The sequence below is a fragment of the Protobothrops mucrosquamatus genome, unplaced genomic scaffold, assembly GCF_001527695.2.
Source record: "Protobothrops mucrosquamatus isolate PMUCROS unplaced genomic scaffold, P.Mucros_1.0 scaffold768, whole genome shotgun sequence".
Classification (NCBI taxonomy): Eukaryota; Metazoa; Chordata; class Lepidosauria; order Squamata; family Viperidae; genus Protobothrops; species Protobothrops mucrosquamatus.
This window is the reverse complement of record NW_015387036.1, coordinates 1-15841: the sequence shown is the minus strand read 5'-3', so window position 1 is coordinate 15841 and position 15841 is coordinate 1. Positions and strand designations below refer to the sequence as shown.

At 43.4% G+C, this 15841-nt stretch overlaps 1 protein-coding gene and 1 non-coding gene across 2 annotated transcripts; one reads left to right on the top strand and one right to left on the bottom strand.

The window, feature by feature from the left end:
- The first annotated feature begins 295 nt into the window (after positions 1–295).
- TRNAQ-CUG lies at positions 296–367 on the top strand. Its single transcript has one exon. It is a non-coding gene; the product is annotated as a tRNA-Gln (tRNA).
- Positions 368–4588: 4221 nt separating this feature from the next.
- On the bottom strand, positions 4589–15266 carry LOC107289789 (C-myc promoter-binding protein-like; the record flags this gene model as incomplete). Its single annotated transcript, XM_029284618.1, has 14 exons — positions 4589–4827; positions 5518–5582; positions 5797–5959; positions 6421–6447; positions 6557–6674; positions 7622–7876; positions 9187–9393; positions 10024–10174; positions 10271–10446; positions 11286–11347; positions 12152–12371; positions 13482–14562; positions 14866–15007; positions 15146–15266. Coding segments are annotated over 14 exons (2925 nt in total), but the record flags the coding sequence as incomplete, so codon positions are not given.
- Between the last annotated feature and the right edge of the window lie 575 nt (positions 15267–15841).

Sequence of the window (15841 nt, the reverse complement as noted above, 5' to 3'; positions counted from 1 at the left end):
TTTCCTTTGCAAAAATTCGAGTTTGGCTGCAATTCCCCCTCGGTTCCCCACCCCCCCGCTTTGCACGCGCGGAATGCAAAGAACCCCCTCCCCCAGCTGCCCTCTGTGCATGCTCGGTGGCGTGCATGCCGAGTGGGTCGTGCACAAGCCGGCTTCCTCCCAACAGGGCGGGGCAGCCCTTAAAGTCCTCCCCCCCCCAACTCCAAACAAGGACGCCCTTTCGCCGGGCAGGAAAGGAGGAAGCCTCCGTCGAGGCGGCTTTTCTGCGGGCTCCTGACGGCCCCAGCGGCGCTGCGGTTCCATGGTGTAATGGTTAGCACTCTGGACTCTGAATCCAGCGATCCGAGTTCAAATCTCGGTGGAACCTGCCTGGCAGTCTCCTTTTGCCCCCCCCCCCCCCCCCCCCCCCCCCCCCCCCCCCATTTATTTCTCTTCTTAATGTTTAGCTGCTTCTTCCCCCGGGGAGTTTCCTCTTGACCTGCTTCTGCCGCCGCTGGTGGTGATTTTTTCCCCCTTTCATTTAAAATCGGTGCTTTTCAAATCTGGCCGCCTTAACGGGTGGACTTCAACTCCCAGAATTCCCCATTCCAGCTGCCCAGGGTGAACCTGCCTCTGCAAGGAGCTGAAATGAGCCCCTCCCATTGGGGAACAGAGTTTATTAGAATTAGAATTAATTATTACAATTAGAATTCGGTCCCTAAAAGGTTTGCCGTCACTGTGTTATTATATACAGTGTAATGAGTGTCTATATAATAACTGAAGTCAGTCTTGATCTGGTCTATCTTGCAGGGCTGACATCATAGTTTGTGCTAGACTAGAGGGATAAATCAGTAAATAGGAAAAAAAATAAAAATTGCAGCCCGCGGGTCTTTTTTTCCTGTTACTATCTGTTCTCGATACTGAAGCCTTACGAAGCCTGAAAATAAGTGGAAAGAAATTACAGCTACTCCCATTCGATAACAAAAAAATATCTACAAGCATCTTTTTTTAAACTTTTCTTTATTGAGTCTTTGTAAAACTTTAAATAGTCTTTTTTTTTAATGATATTTCAGGAAAAAAAATATGTTTTCCCATTGTGAAGATTGAAATATACACCTCGAAATTGACCTACAAATTGAAACCAAAAATAAACACTTCCAACTGATGTCCTTTTTTTTTGGTAAACAAAATGTAAACAGTTCATATGTACAAATCTACAACCATTCCTTTGTGAAAGTGCTCTTTTGCAAATTAATAAAACGTCCGTTTTGAAATTCCAGTGAGATCATATTTTTGAGAAATACAACTACTTTCTGGAAAACCCACCAAAATTTTTTTTTAATATTTTATATACACATTTACATGTAACAAGTCTCCATTTCTGCCTTTGGGAGTAAAATATTTCCTACTGAATTGCTAAGTTAACTAAGATAAAATACTTTATCAGATTCTTGATAAAGCCCTATTTAAACATTAGAGTTTTACAAACATTTTGTTCCGTCTGATACCCTGAAGCAAACAGAGGGGAGACTGGTTTCATGATGAGTGGAAGTACAAAACTGTGCCAAAACATTAGGATAAAACAGGATGCTCAGAGAAGGGAAAGCCGTATTTCATTTTCATTCACTGTTTTAAAAATAATAGTAGTAACAAAAAGTCCCGGGTTGCTTTTTAAAGGAGCATAACGTGAGGCAGAATTTCATCGTTGGGGCAGCAAAGGCCCCAGAATATTCTTTGTTCTCCAAGATGAGTATAAACTAAACTAGGAACTGAACAAGATAAATTCTGGGCTCAATTGTGGTTGTAAGTCTAGGATTACCTGTATTGCTTGACCGAACAGAGAAGGTCAAGGTAAGGTTCCACTTCCTGAACTTGATGCAATGGATCAGGGGTAGTCAACCTTGGCTCTTTTATGACTCGTGGACTTCAACTCCCAGAATTCCTGAGCTAAGCTGACTCAGGAATTCTGGGAATTGAAGTCGACGAGTCATAAAAGAGCCAAGGTTGACTACCCCTGCAATGGATATTAGCAGATCATTAAATGGTTAGTGAGATGTTGAAGACTCTGTTTTTTAAACCATTTAGTCGTGTCTGATTCTTGGTGACTTTATAGGCAACTTCTCTGTCAAGCACAGCTTCTTTCAGTTGTTGGGTGTTCAACTTGGTGTCTGATTTGCTGGCATCAAGTCAGCAGCTTCTTTGCTTGTTCCGTCTTCTTGTTCTACCAACCATTCCTGGCACTGTTGGCTTCTCCAATGAATTGGCACCCCTGGCACAGCCAAAGAAAATCAGACCTAGTCTTGTGGTTTTAGCCTGTAGTGGTGTTTCTGATTTTATATGATTTAACCCCTCTCCGTTAGATGCTCTGGCTGTCCATGAAGACTGTCCATCCTGGCTGTCTGTGAAAACTGGGTAATTCCTACTTAAACTGAACGATAGGCTCTCTTTTTAATAGCGCTTTTAATGGTACTTTTGCCGCGATCTTTGATTCAACCACACCTAGAGAGGAGCTGATAGGAAGTGCTTTCATTAGAATGAGACTGCAGGTAGTCCTCGACTTACAACAGTTCATTTAGTGACCGAAGTTCACTGAAAAGAGAGACTTATGACCGTTTTTCACACTTACAATCGCTGCAACATCCCCGTGGTCACGTGATCAAAATTCAGACGCTTGGCCAATGGCTCATATTTAGGGCGACTGCAGTGCCCTTGGACCCTGGGATCCCTTCTGACAAGTAAGGTCCATGGGGAAGCCAGATTCACTTAACAACCGTGTTACTAATTTAACAACTGCAGTGATTCACTTAACAAAGGTGGCAAGAAAATGAGGCAAAACTCACTTAACAAATTTCTTACTTAACAGCAACATAAATTCTGGGCTCAATTGTGGTCGTAAGTTGAGAACTACCTGGACATTTTTTCCCGTCAACATACAGTTGTTCTCTTGGGTGAAACAAAGCCCCAAGCAAATATTCCTGATCAGGAATCACGTCAGCTAAAACTAAATGAACGATGCTTCCCAGCCCAAGCTTTGATTCTGGCTAGTGGTTCTCTTGATTCCTTAGTTACAGCTCAGGAAGAACCAATCCTTCCTTCCATCATGGCTATAAAATACTCTGAAATAGTGGCTTTCATACAGTTCGGAAGCTGGTACCTTCTAAGGAAGTCCTTGTTTAGAGACTGCCTTATTTAGCGACCGTTCACAGTTACAACACTGGCTGTATGAGCAATTCTCGTATTTATGACCTTCACAGATTGGTAAAGCAAAGGAAAGCTGAAGTCAGATCATAAGCACATGGTGATTTTTCTTTTTCTGCTTCACTTAATGACCGAATGGCCAGTCCCAACTGTGGTCACTAAACAAGGATGACCTGTAGCACACAAATGTATTACTGCAGGCACTTACATTTGTTTTCTCTGGAGATGCAATAACTTAGGAACTGTACACGGAAATTAACAGACACGTATCTCAAACATTGCTAAATCATTAGCAGTTAAGTGACTTTAGAAATTGTCTATTCACTGATTTAGAACATCCAGCTTAATCATACAATTCCTAGAGAGGACAGTCTAAAAATTACGGCCCGATCCTTGCACTTACAACCATCACAGCACCCCCAGTCATGTGGTCAAAATTTGGATGCTTAGCAACCGGCTTGTTTTTACGATGGTTGCAAGGATGTTTGATCACCATTTGTGACCTTCCCAGCTGGCTGCCGACAAGCAAAGTCAGTGGGGAAAGCTGGATGAATTTAACAATTGTCTTAACCCTGGCCCTGATTTGCTTAACAACCACGGCAAAAAGGTTGTAAAATCAGACGCGACTCGCTTAACAATTGCTTTGCTCAGGGACGGCAATTCTGGTCCCAACTGTGGTTGTAAGTCAAAGACTACCTGTACAGAGAGGCGGGCGTTCTGCTCCAGCCCTCTTGAGACGGTTCTCTGCAGCGATCAGCGGTGGCTCCCAATATTCAATCAGGTCTTTCATATAAAAATATCGGGGAAGCTCCGTTCCGTGGGAGAGAAGGAAAGCGACCTCGGCTTCAGTGTCCAAACAGTGACAAACCCGATTAAATTAAGAAAGCTTCCTATCACTCAGTCAGCAATACTTGTCAGCTCAAATTAGCTAGGTAAATGTAGATTTTGCAGAATAGGAAATATAGGACTGAAAGTTCTGCATTACATAAAAAAAAAAGCAAAACGAAAGAAGTGTTTCTTTAGAAAAGAAAAGGGGGTGGAAAAAAAAAAAGACCTGTTCCTATACACAGCAATATTCCGAAAAGTATTGCTTAGACAACCAAGTCCCCTCAGTTCGCTCTAGGAATTAAAAAAGTTAAAAAAATATGACCTCGCTATAAATAATTTAGAATCTGTTGTAATATAACTCTGGCCTGCCTTCTGTAACCTTTCGCACCTTCCCTGCAAACAGTTTATTTCAAAAGCTTCCTTGATGCATGCTCCCTTCCCCGCATGTTTCTGCTCCACCCTGATCCGCCCTTTTCTGCCGCAAAGCGCCCCGGATTCTACACCAGCTGGAGCCCGGGGGGGGGGTCTCTCGTAATCCCAGGACTGTGTTCCCTACAGGAATTCTCCTTTGGACAAAGGCCCAGGGGAGGGGGGGTTCTCAGTGGAAGAGGAGTCTTTCTGACGGCTGTGGCGGCTGCTGTTGTTGTTCGCCTAAGAAGCACCTCGTGACGCGCCCCGGTTCTGTTTAGAGATACGGTTCCCCAAACGTCTTTCGACACTCCATCACTCCGGTACTAGGCGGCCGATCACAGTTGTGAGTGTTCTTGACCTGATTTGTGGTGAGACGATCGTAAGCCATCTTGTATTCTCTGTCGAAAGCATCTGGAGGGAGAGGAAGAAAATGCCTATAGTGCTGGGCTTATGGAGGCAGGCAGGCAGATACACAGACAGGTAAGTCGGTCGGTCCATCAATAAATAGATTAGATAGATAGATAGATAGATAGATAGATAGATAGATAGATAGATAGATAGATAGATAGATAGATAGATAGATAGATAGATAGATAGATAGATAGATAGATAGATAGATAGATAGATAGATAGATAGATAGAATTAGATAGATAGATAGAATTAGATAGATAGATAGATAGATAGAATTAGATAGAATTAGATAGATATTAGATAGATAAAATTAGATAGATAGATAGATAGATAGATAGATGATAGATAGATAGATAGATAGATAGATAGATAGATAGATAGATACATAGATAGATAGATAGATAGATAGATAGATAGATAGATAGATAGATAGATAGATAGATAGATAGATAGATACATACATACATAGATACATAGATACATAGATAGATAGATTCCAAGCTGAGCCATGCTGGCTGACGAATTCTGGGAGTTGAAGTCCACGAGTCACAAAAGAGCCAAGGTTGCCTACCCTTTTTAAGAGGACTTTACACTTTTCAAATACAATTATGCTTTCTAAGGCCAGAAGTTATAGTTTGCACAGTTTAAACATTTAACACACACTAAGGAGAACATCACTGATAGCTTACCTATATCGATATTATCTCTTCCAAGAGCAACGAGAGAGAGAAATAGTATCTCTCTATAAAGACTCCTGAAACAAAATAGACAAAAATTAACATGGGAAAGCTTTACTTTTTAATCACGGTTTCAAATCCGCTGTGCCAGATTGTGTATTAGCATTTAGATACTGGGCTGCAGGTAATTTGAGGAAGGAACAAATACCTTCTGAGCGAGTGACCAACTGAATCTTCTGAGTTTTTTTCTTCCCTGGGAAAAAAAAGCAGATTTTCAGACTTTGGCCTTACCTCTGCCTTTTGATCTGTGGTCCTTTGTTCAGCCTCTCTAGGATCTGGCTCATTGGTCCATAGACATCGTTCATCTTAATACTCTTGACCATGTTTCTTAAGAGCTCCTGGTTAAAGAAACTGTCATCCTTTTGCAGTAAACGAACCACTGGGTATTTCTGAGCTGGAGAAAGACATTTAGAAAGTACAGTGAACAACAAAAAAAACCAAGGCTGTCAGCTGGTTTTAAAAATAAAAGAATATCGCATAAAGACAATTTTGTGAAGCTGGGGGTCCACGAATGAAGTGCGACAGGGAACGGCCAGCCGTAAGAAAGAAAGTCTGCTCAATGGCATCTATGAGCTGTAAGCCAGGGAATACTGAAGGCCAGGTCAAAACAGGCAGGGAGTCATCTCCAAATCATTACAAGGATTCTTAGTATTTCTCAAAGAAAGTGAAACTAGGACAAGGATTGACAAAGTACACAAAATGGCTGGGAAAAATAAATGTATGCCTAGACAGGATGCCGAAAAGCAACGACATAAAATATGCACATACACACTAGGAAAGGAGGGGGTGTGTGTTCAAAGTAAGTCAAGAAATAAATAATTTCTCAGCAATAGCAAGACGTAACACAACACTCACTCTCAAACACAAGGGTACGGTTTTGACCTGTAAGACAAGAATGGCGTGATCAAACTCCTAATGCCTATCAGTTCCGGGCTTTTGGCCTGGTGGGAAATCTTTTTCCATAAAATAATAAAGAATACTGATAACTTACTCTGGGCATTCCATAGAATATAGAGGGGCTGTCCTGGATCTTTGTGCAGTTTCATATTGTCCCACAACATCTGAATCAGAACATGCTTGCTGTTCTCCAAGATGCAGTTTCTGGGTATCTGTAGAGGGAGGACACAAAATATCTCAGATACAATTATAAAAGGGAATAAGGCAGCGTTACCCAGAAGCAAGGTCATAAGGAGCAGGAAATGCAAAGAGAAATGGAGTTAGCTCAGGATGAGAAGAGGCACTAGAAATTCCAGAATATAGCAAAAATGAATGCTTCAGTACAGGTAATCCTCAACTTACAACAGTCCATTTGGTGACTGTTCGAAGTTTCAACGGCACTAAAAAAAAATGGCTTGTGACTGTTTTTCACACTTACGACCGTGGCAGCATCCCCATGGTCACGTGATCAAAATTCAATTGCTTGGCAGCTCACTTAATATTAATAACGGTCGCAGTGTTCATCTTTTGTGACCTGCTAACCAGCAGTCAATGGGGAAGCTGCATCCGTGTTGCTAACGTCACAACCGCAGTGATTCTCTTAACAACTGTGGCAAGAAAGGTCGGAAAATGGAGCAAAATTCACTGAACAACTGTCTCACTTAGCCGTAGAAATCTTGGGCTCAGTTGTGGTTGTTGAGGACTTTAACATGATTGTAAAGCAGGCTACACATTCTATAGGAGCATAAAAACGTACGCCCACAAGACAAAGCAGCCAGTTTAGCTAAAATGTTCTTGTCAGGTGTGAAAGACTAGGTCCACACACAAAGATTTCAATTAAACTGATTTGTTGCTAAAAGTCCATGCACGGGAATCTTCTGAATTAAGGGGTAGCACCAGGTTAGCTAGATAATGGTCAACGATACTCAAGGGGAATTGGAGATGGTGGATCGGAGTTGGCTCTCTTGTGACTACGCAGGGATTCCAGGCTGATTCCCTGTTTCACTCCACCCCCCAGGTTCTGCCACCCTTTCTCCTACAGCTCTTTAAATTAATAACAACCACACATCCTCAAACAAAACCAATGCTTGCAGTTAGCGTAACACTTTGTTTTCCATACCTTGGAATTTTTATTGCAGTGTTCAGAGGACAGAATTAATCCAGGCAAGCTACTGGGTAAGTCCAACCGTCGGAAGTACCACACCAGGTTCCAGAAGACGATGGGATGATGGTCCACAAACTCTGCCACGGTGATCACGTGATCTCCTTCATTTTCCAACAAGCTCTCAAGTTCTTTCCAGACAACGAGAGGACTTAGATAAGGAACAGTGATGGGCTCCGGGCTAGGTAGATGCCACTCCAGCTGCAAAGACTCCTGCGATGCCAGACAGGGCATAAGGAGAAAGATGAGTGAGAAACCCCTGTGGAATAATCATGAGAAAAGGGTCCTTGGTTGGGGCACCCTCCTCCTGAATCTCCAGGTATTATTAGTATACCTTTTGATTTTCCTGTGATTTGCTGGGCTTTAAAACTTCTGCTTTGACTATTTTTAACCACAGAGAAGATTTTTTGTCTTATGGCATATTGTATCTTATTAAATTGCATTTTAATGGTTTCTATTATTCCTTTCCTTAAAGGAGTCCAGAGCACTGCTCAAAAACAATGTAAAAGGCAATTGCTAGTATAGGTTAAGTCCTCAACTTATGACCAGAATTTCTGTTGCTAAGCATGGTGGATGTTTAGTGAGTCATGTCCAATTTTATGATCTTTTTGCTAGGGTTGTTAAGAAAATCACTGTGGTTGTTAACTGAAGCATGTGATTGTCGAACGAATCCAGCTTCCCCCACTGATTTTGCTTGTTGAGAACTGGTTGGGAAGGTGGCCAACGGCGATCACCTGCCCAAAGTTTGATCACATGCCCACGGGGATCCTGCAATGATCCTGAACCAGAGGTAGGCAACCTTGGCTCTTTTATGACTTGTGGACTTCAACTCCCAGAATTCCTGAGCTAGCCACGCTGAGGGGAAAGGAAGAGCTTTCCAAGCTGAGCCATGCTGGCTCAGGAGTTCTGGGAGTTGAAGTCCACGAGTCGTAAAAAAGCCAAGGTTGCCTACCCCTGTCCTAAACACTTTTAACAGTGTGGTCATAACTTGAAATGATTGCTAAATGAATGATGGTAAATTGAGGGCTATCTGTAAAACAATCAACAATAAAACTACCACTAGTCCAAGAACAGGAATGATTTAATTCCTACCGCAATTCCTCTGATCATATTCAGTAAAATGATTCTATAATTAAACCTTAAAGTGGTTAAGGCACCCAGCTAGAAAGCAGGAGACTGCTGGTTTTGGTTCAGCCTTAGGCATAAAAACCAACTGGATGACTTTGGGCAAAAGCACCAAGAGACTGTGAATTCTAGTCCTGCCTTAGACATGAAAACCAACTGGGTGATTTGGGGCCATTTGGCCTCTCTCGGCCCAACCTGCCTCACAGGGTTGTTATTGGGCGGGGGGGAAATAGGAGGAAGAGGAAGGTGTGCTGGAGATGTTCGTCCCTTTGAATTGTTTGTAAAAATAATAAAGGTAGGATACAGACGAACAAGCACACAAATATCACAGCAAGGCTTGATCCAGGCTATGTTTCTTCTGAAAATCCAGGTGAGGAACACAACACTCGGACCCTTACCATTCTCTGCTGGAAAGTTGTAGGCAGGCTCCCTGTGGGCACCACGTGGTTGTGTGTATGGACTCCCACTTCATCTATCTCTAAAGAACTGTAGGCACTGACGCTTCTTGACAGGGGGTGGCCAAGCGGTTCGTCTTTGGATGAAGGATGCCTTCGCTGAGAAGGGATCTGAATGCTCTTGGCACAGAGGGTGTCCAAATGTTTTGTCTTGCAGCTGCTGAAAGAGGTTACATGTTGACTGGAGAACTACATCAACTGCTGAGAAGATTCCAGGCAGGAAGAAAGATACTGAAGGCTGATAACTAGCCTGGAACACAAGCCATCTGTCTTCCTCTAGTACAGGGGTCTTCCAACTTGGCCCTTTTATGACTTGTGGACTTCAACTCCCAGAATTCCTCAGCCAGGCACGCTGGCTGAGGGATTCTGGGAGTTGAAGTCCACAAGTCACAAAAGGGCCAAGTTGGAAGAGCCCTGCTCTAGTATCTAAGCCATTTAAAGGATAACAGAGTTGGAAGGGGCCTAGGAGGTCTTCTAGTCCAACCCCCCTTGCTCAAGCAGGAGACCATACAGCATTCTGGACAAATGGTTGTCCAATCTCTTCTTGAAAACCTCCAGTATTGGAGCACCCACAACTTCTGAAGGCAAGCCGTTCCACTGATTTACTGTTCATACTGTGTGAACTTGGTCAAATGGCTTTTTCCATGAATTTGCAAGTCCCTTCTCTCCATCCAATTAACCTCACCAGGTTTGGGGTGTTGGGGTTTAGAGGATAGTTCATTTTGACAAAAAGAAAGTTATAAATGCAGTTATGAATGCTTTAAAAATCATGAAATAAACGTACCCATCTGAAACCAAGTCATTTTGAGCTGGAATTAAAGTTGCAGTAAATCCTGAAAGGGGATCAGCAACGCACGTTTTGTCGGCCTGGTTCATAAAAGGGAACGGAAGCTGGATGTTTTCCGAAGAAGGACTGGGCTTCAAGAAGTACCTACAAAGATTATGCTCACGTGATTATGAAATTGTTGCATGTGGAAAAACACTGTGAAATAAAAATTCCCTTTCCAAAGGAGCAGTAAACGAGTACCTTCCGGGTCCCCGGAGATCTCGGATTTCAATATTCAGGAAAGGCAAGAAGAGGTTTCCACAGAAGGGGCAGGTGGTGTTCAGGTTGGAGTCGTCCGCGGTCCAGCCTGCCATGATCTCTTCGTCATGGACCAGGCAGTCGCAGGTCCGACATCGGGAACAGCTGGAGATCAGGACCTGGGGGAGGCACTGAGTTAAAGCCACGGGAGAGTACTTTTTTTTTTTTTGGCATACAATAACAAGATTTATTTATTTATTTATTTAATTACATTTATATGATATTTAGATGCTATAAATTACATTTAGTAATTTAATTACATTTATATGATATTTAGATGCTATAATTACATTTATATGATGATTTAGATGCTATAAAAAAAGGATGTCTCTTTCAGACAAAAATACTCTTGTACTTTTTCCAGCCTGGTGCTCTGCCTGCAAAAAATGAGGATCTTTTTATGCCATTTTTAGAAAGATACATGTTGCCAGAGCAGGAAAGTTGAGTTTGCAATTATGGTCAGCCAAAATTTAATCCTTCCTTCCTTCCTTCCTTAATCCTCTTTTCCTTCCTTTTCTTTCCTTCTTTTCTTCCTTTTTTACTTCCTTCCTCTCTTGCTCTTTTCCTTCTTTTCCTTCCTTTCCTTCCTTCCTTCTTTTTTTTCTCCACATAGCAGCTCCCATATCCTGGGGCTATCAAAAACAGGTCATTCCAGACAGCAATGGTGCTTTCCAGGGTTTTATTGAAGGGTGATACGCCAACGGACGGAAGGTGCCACAAAGGGGGGGGAGGTACCGGCCGGACCCAAAGACCTTTGGTTAGGTCAAAGGAGGGCATACCTGTCCAAACATACCTGTCCAAAAATGTTCCTATGAAATTCCAGCTAATTAAATTGCAAACTTCCTTGGATTGAAATGTTAGGACTTTAAGGATAAATGTGACAGGAGAAGGCAAATAAACCTTCTTTTGGAATCTGTTTCGCCAGGTTTATGGTAGCGACAGCAAAAAATAACTGTACCTCCAGGGCGTAATTCTGGAAGACGCTGGTGCTGCTTGGACTGCAAGAGGGAACCACCTCTGCTTTTGAAAAAGAGCCTAAAAAAGCAAAAGGGCATAGTCAAAACAAATATTTACACTAGTCAGTTCTGGGAAAGACGATCTCCTCCCAGCTGCCCCCTCCCTTTAACTTCAGAGAGAAAGGGGTAATAATCCTAGAAAGAATAGAAAGAATTAAAATGTATTTGGCACCTGACTCCCAACAACTCTGGGCAGTTTACACGTTATATAAAACATTACAGAAGACATTCAAACGTGACCAAAATTCAACTGCTTGACTGGTTCATATTTATGACGGTCGCTGTGTCCCGGGATCACGCGATCACCTTTGTGACCTTCTGACAAGCAAAATCAGTGGGGAAACCAGATTCACTTAACAACAGTGGCAAGAAAAGTGGTAAAATGGGGCAAAATTCACTCAACAACTATCTCGCTTAGCAACAGAAATGTTGAGCTCTATTGTGGTCGCAAGTCGAGGACCGCCTCCACTGGCCAAAGGAACTTAATTTAAACCTTTCCATTGCACTTTTTTCCTCCCAGTCATCCAATGGAAAAAAAAAGCAGGAATCCTAACCCAGGGCTCCATTCCGAAGGAGAGAAACATGGATCTCCTGCAGGAAAATGTGAGCCTTTTTTTAACCCTTATTGTATCTGAACCCTGGCCCGGTTTTGATTTGGCAAGGTTGAATTCCTTGGGCCATTTTAATACCGTCCCCTTCTGGAAGGAGAAGCGGACGTCCCGCCAGATAACACGGTGACCGGCGTTTCCCAAGCCTGCGTCAGCTGAGGAGACGACAGCAGACCAGGAAAAAAAAACATCTGGGCAGCTCTTACCACAGTGCGAGGAACGCTTTGAGGAGCCGTTGTGAGAAGCGGCACTTTCCAGACTGGTGGAGCTCAGGCCGATGCGCTTGAAAGCCGAGGACGCATCATCCCAAGGAGAAGAGCTGCTTTCCAGATCGTTGCACACGTCTTCGTCGGTGAGAGAGGCAGATTCCGAGTCCAGGGCCCCGAGGGACGACACACTTGCTCGGTCTGAGTTTTGATCCTGAAACAGGAACAGGCAGGAGGACTTTGGGAGTTGCTACAGATCCACATCTGGCGGCAAGCCTTTAGTGGCAAAGCAGCACAGGTGGCCCTTGACTTACGACCGGTCGAAGTCACAATGGACCTTCTTTGGGCTACTCGCTACCTGGTTCTGAAATTCCGAGGGTCGGGCCCCTCCCACGGTCCTGGCACTGAACTTCGGACAGCCGGTAAGAAGGCCGCATTTACAGCTGTTTACAGCTTCCCATAGCCAGGCAGTCAGCATTTTAGGACAGCTTGGCCAGAAACTGGCAGTTGCTTCCAGTTTTTGGCCAAACTCGGCCCTCACTGAACGAACCGTCGTGCTTAATGGCTGCTGAACGACTGCCATTAAAAAAACAGGTCACAAAATCAGGTCAGTCACTCCCATTCCCTTCTAACGCTGATGATGTTACCAAGTTGGGTAAGGAAACCTCTGCAAGAAAACGACCAAGCTCGGAGAGCACCAAGGGCACCAGAACTAAAGTTCCCTAATTAAGTAGTTCCCTAATCAAGAAGTTAGGGACAACCACTCGGCCACTAATATTGGCAAGGCAAACCACTTAAAGAGAGAGCAAGCCCCACTCCTTTCTAACACTGATGATGTTACCTAGTTGGGAAATGAAATGTCTGCAAGAAAACAACCAACTCAGAGAGCGCCAAGGACCACACGGTTCAGCCCTGAGTTACAGACATTCTCTTCTACCAGTACTAATCTTGTAGCCCTCGTGATTCTAGCCAATTCAGAGGAGTATAAACATCACCTAGGACAGGGGTAGGCAACCTGGGCTCTTTTATGACTGGTGGACTTCAACTCCCAGAATTCCTGAGCCAGCATGGCTCAGCTTGGAAACCTCTCCCTTTCCCCTCAGCGTGGCTGGCTCAGGAATTCTGGGAGTTGAAGTCCACAAGTCGTAAAAGAGCCAAGGTGGCCTACCCCTGTCCTAGGACTTTCACAGCCTTTAAAGGCAACTCCGATGAAGCTGAAGAAGGGTTCAACCCTGAGCCGTCCAGGGGTGGTGAAGGACAAGCAGCCCCATCGGAATCTCTGCTGAACTGTGTATTTTCACGACAACCATTTGAAAGGGCTTACCTTCGATGCTGCCGCGTAGGTGGCGAACTTTGAATACCACTTGCTGGCCTTCTCCGCCACCCCTTTTCCTGCAGAAAACATGCTGCTCTTCAGAACATCGAAGGTTGGGGTCAGGAGCGTGTCCAGGTTGAAGGAGGTTGGAGAGGCGAGTGCTACTGCATCAGCCATGTCTTGAGACTGCCCCCTTGACAAATTGTTCGGAGAGAACACAGGAGAGGACCAAAGCCGGTCCCTCCCTCTTTCATTTTTGACCTGGTAGCTCTTGGATTTGGGGAGCGTTATTGACCTGGGTGAGTTTGGAGGGAGGCTAGATCTTCGGCATGGCTGGCCTAAGGTTGGACTCTTTCTGTTGGGATTCTTGTCGCCGTAGGCCTTTTGCAAATCGATGCTGGGGGTCCGGCTTGTTAAAGGACTACTCATATTATTCATGTACATCTCGATTTCTTCCGCTAAATCGCGCCTGGCTGATGGGGTGGAGACCCTCTTCTCCCCCTCCTCCTCCTCCTCTTCCTTCCCTTGCCCCTTCTCAGCTGCCAACAAGGAGAGTGGATCAAAGCCAGTTTCAATGTTAACCTTCTCGATGGGCTTCAGCGGAAAACTTATAGCCCGCTGAACCTTCTTGGGCTTTTTATGCATCAGCTTCGCAGGTTTCACCGGGACGGGTTCATTATCCAGGTCTTCCAAATCAAATATAACCGGAGACTCTATCTTAAGCACACGGCCGTTCTCGTAGGCTGTGTCTTCATCACTAGATTCTTTTTCCAGATTGATCTTCCGACCGGCTCCCGAAGAAGCTGGTTGGAGATTGAGAGTCTTTGGCCTCATTCTTTTCTCAAACATCTTAGAAAGGATTTTTGCATCCACGCCCAGTTTTTCCACAATTTCTTCCGGTCTGGCTTCCTGATTAATCTGATTCTTCATAAGCTCCATTAAAGCATCTCCACTCAATTTCCTGTTTCGCCAAACCATCCATTTGTGTTCGGTTTCAGCTGCATTTAAATGCTTGTTTCTCAGCTTTTCAGCTTTAGTGGCTCCTGTTTTATTGATATTGTCAAAACAAGAGAAGAGCAATCCCGCAGAGGTATCTGGAAAGAAAGAAAAAAAACCCGCATGGACAAAATCCAAGGATATTACATTAACTTACTAAAACACCGGCAGACTCACAGGATCCCCTTAATATGCTCACAGGGTTTTGCTGCAGTTATTTTTAAATGAAAAGGCTGGAAGCCTTACTTTTCTATTCAATTTACCATGCGTTTTCAGGAAAATCTGGCCACTTGTGAATAACCATGTGCAAGGGGAATGTAAAGTAAATCAAATATCCATAAATTTTTAGCCATGCTTAGAAAGAACTGTCAGCCACATCAGCTTACCTATGCGGCATCCATCTCCTGTGCCATCTGATATTTTGCCAGTTGTGTCATTAACACGAACAATCCTTGAACCGAGCGTGACACAATTGGAATTTTGATAATTTAATGCTGGGAGGCAATCACCGCTTCCCTTTCCACTCTCAATTTCGGACACTATATGCACATAAAAATGGATGAGAATTGATCAAAAGTGAAACTTACTCTTAATCAACCATGGTTGGAATTAAAACAAATCAAGCATGAATATGAAAAAAAAAAATCAAGTTCAATTGCATTGCATTTGATACATACAGGAACTTGAGTCACTCTCTTTTTTCTCATCTCTCTGGTCGATACTCTTCTGGATGTTTGTTTTCCCTTGCTTAACTGCTTCTTTAGATAACTTATATAAGAGATCAGAATGTTCCCCTATTAAAATAAAACAAATAAAATGAATTTAAAAAGCAGGGTAAAACGTATCCTAAAAAGTGCAATAGATCTCCCAAAATAAGGGGATGATGTTGTATATGGCTTGTTTTATTTTCAGTAACTGTATGGAGAAAAAACTGTCGTAGCTGATACTTAATAAAAGCATGGCTCTCTAAATCAGGACCGTGTTCCTTTTTTTCAGATTGAAGACCTCATTTAAGCCTCTAAATCAGGGGTAGGCAACCTTAGCTCTTTTATGACTCGTGGACTTCAACTCCCAGAATCCCTGAGCCAGTTGGCTCAGGAATTCTGGGAGTTGAACTCCACAAGTCATAAAAGAGCCAAAGTTTCCTACCCCTGCTCTAAATGGAACCGGGGCAAATATCTACTTGATTTCCATAGAATTTAGATTAAGTCAAGATGAAATTAATTAAGTAAAGCTCATAAAGTTATTCCTTGTAGAGTCAGCCCTGTTGGCAGCACCGTCATTCTAGGGCGATCATCCTTGATCTTGGAACAAGATAATCAGCATTAAACTGGGTTAATATGTGTTTGGGTATATGAGCAATCTACAGTGCT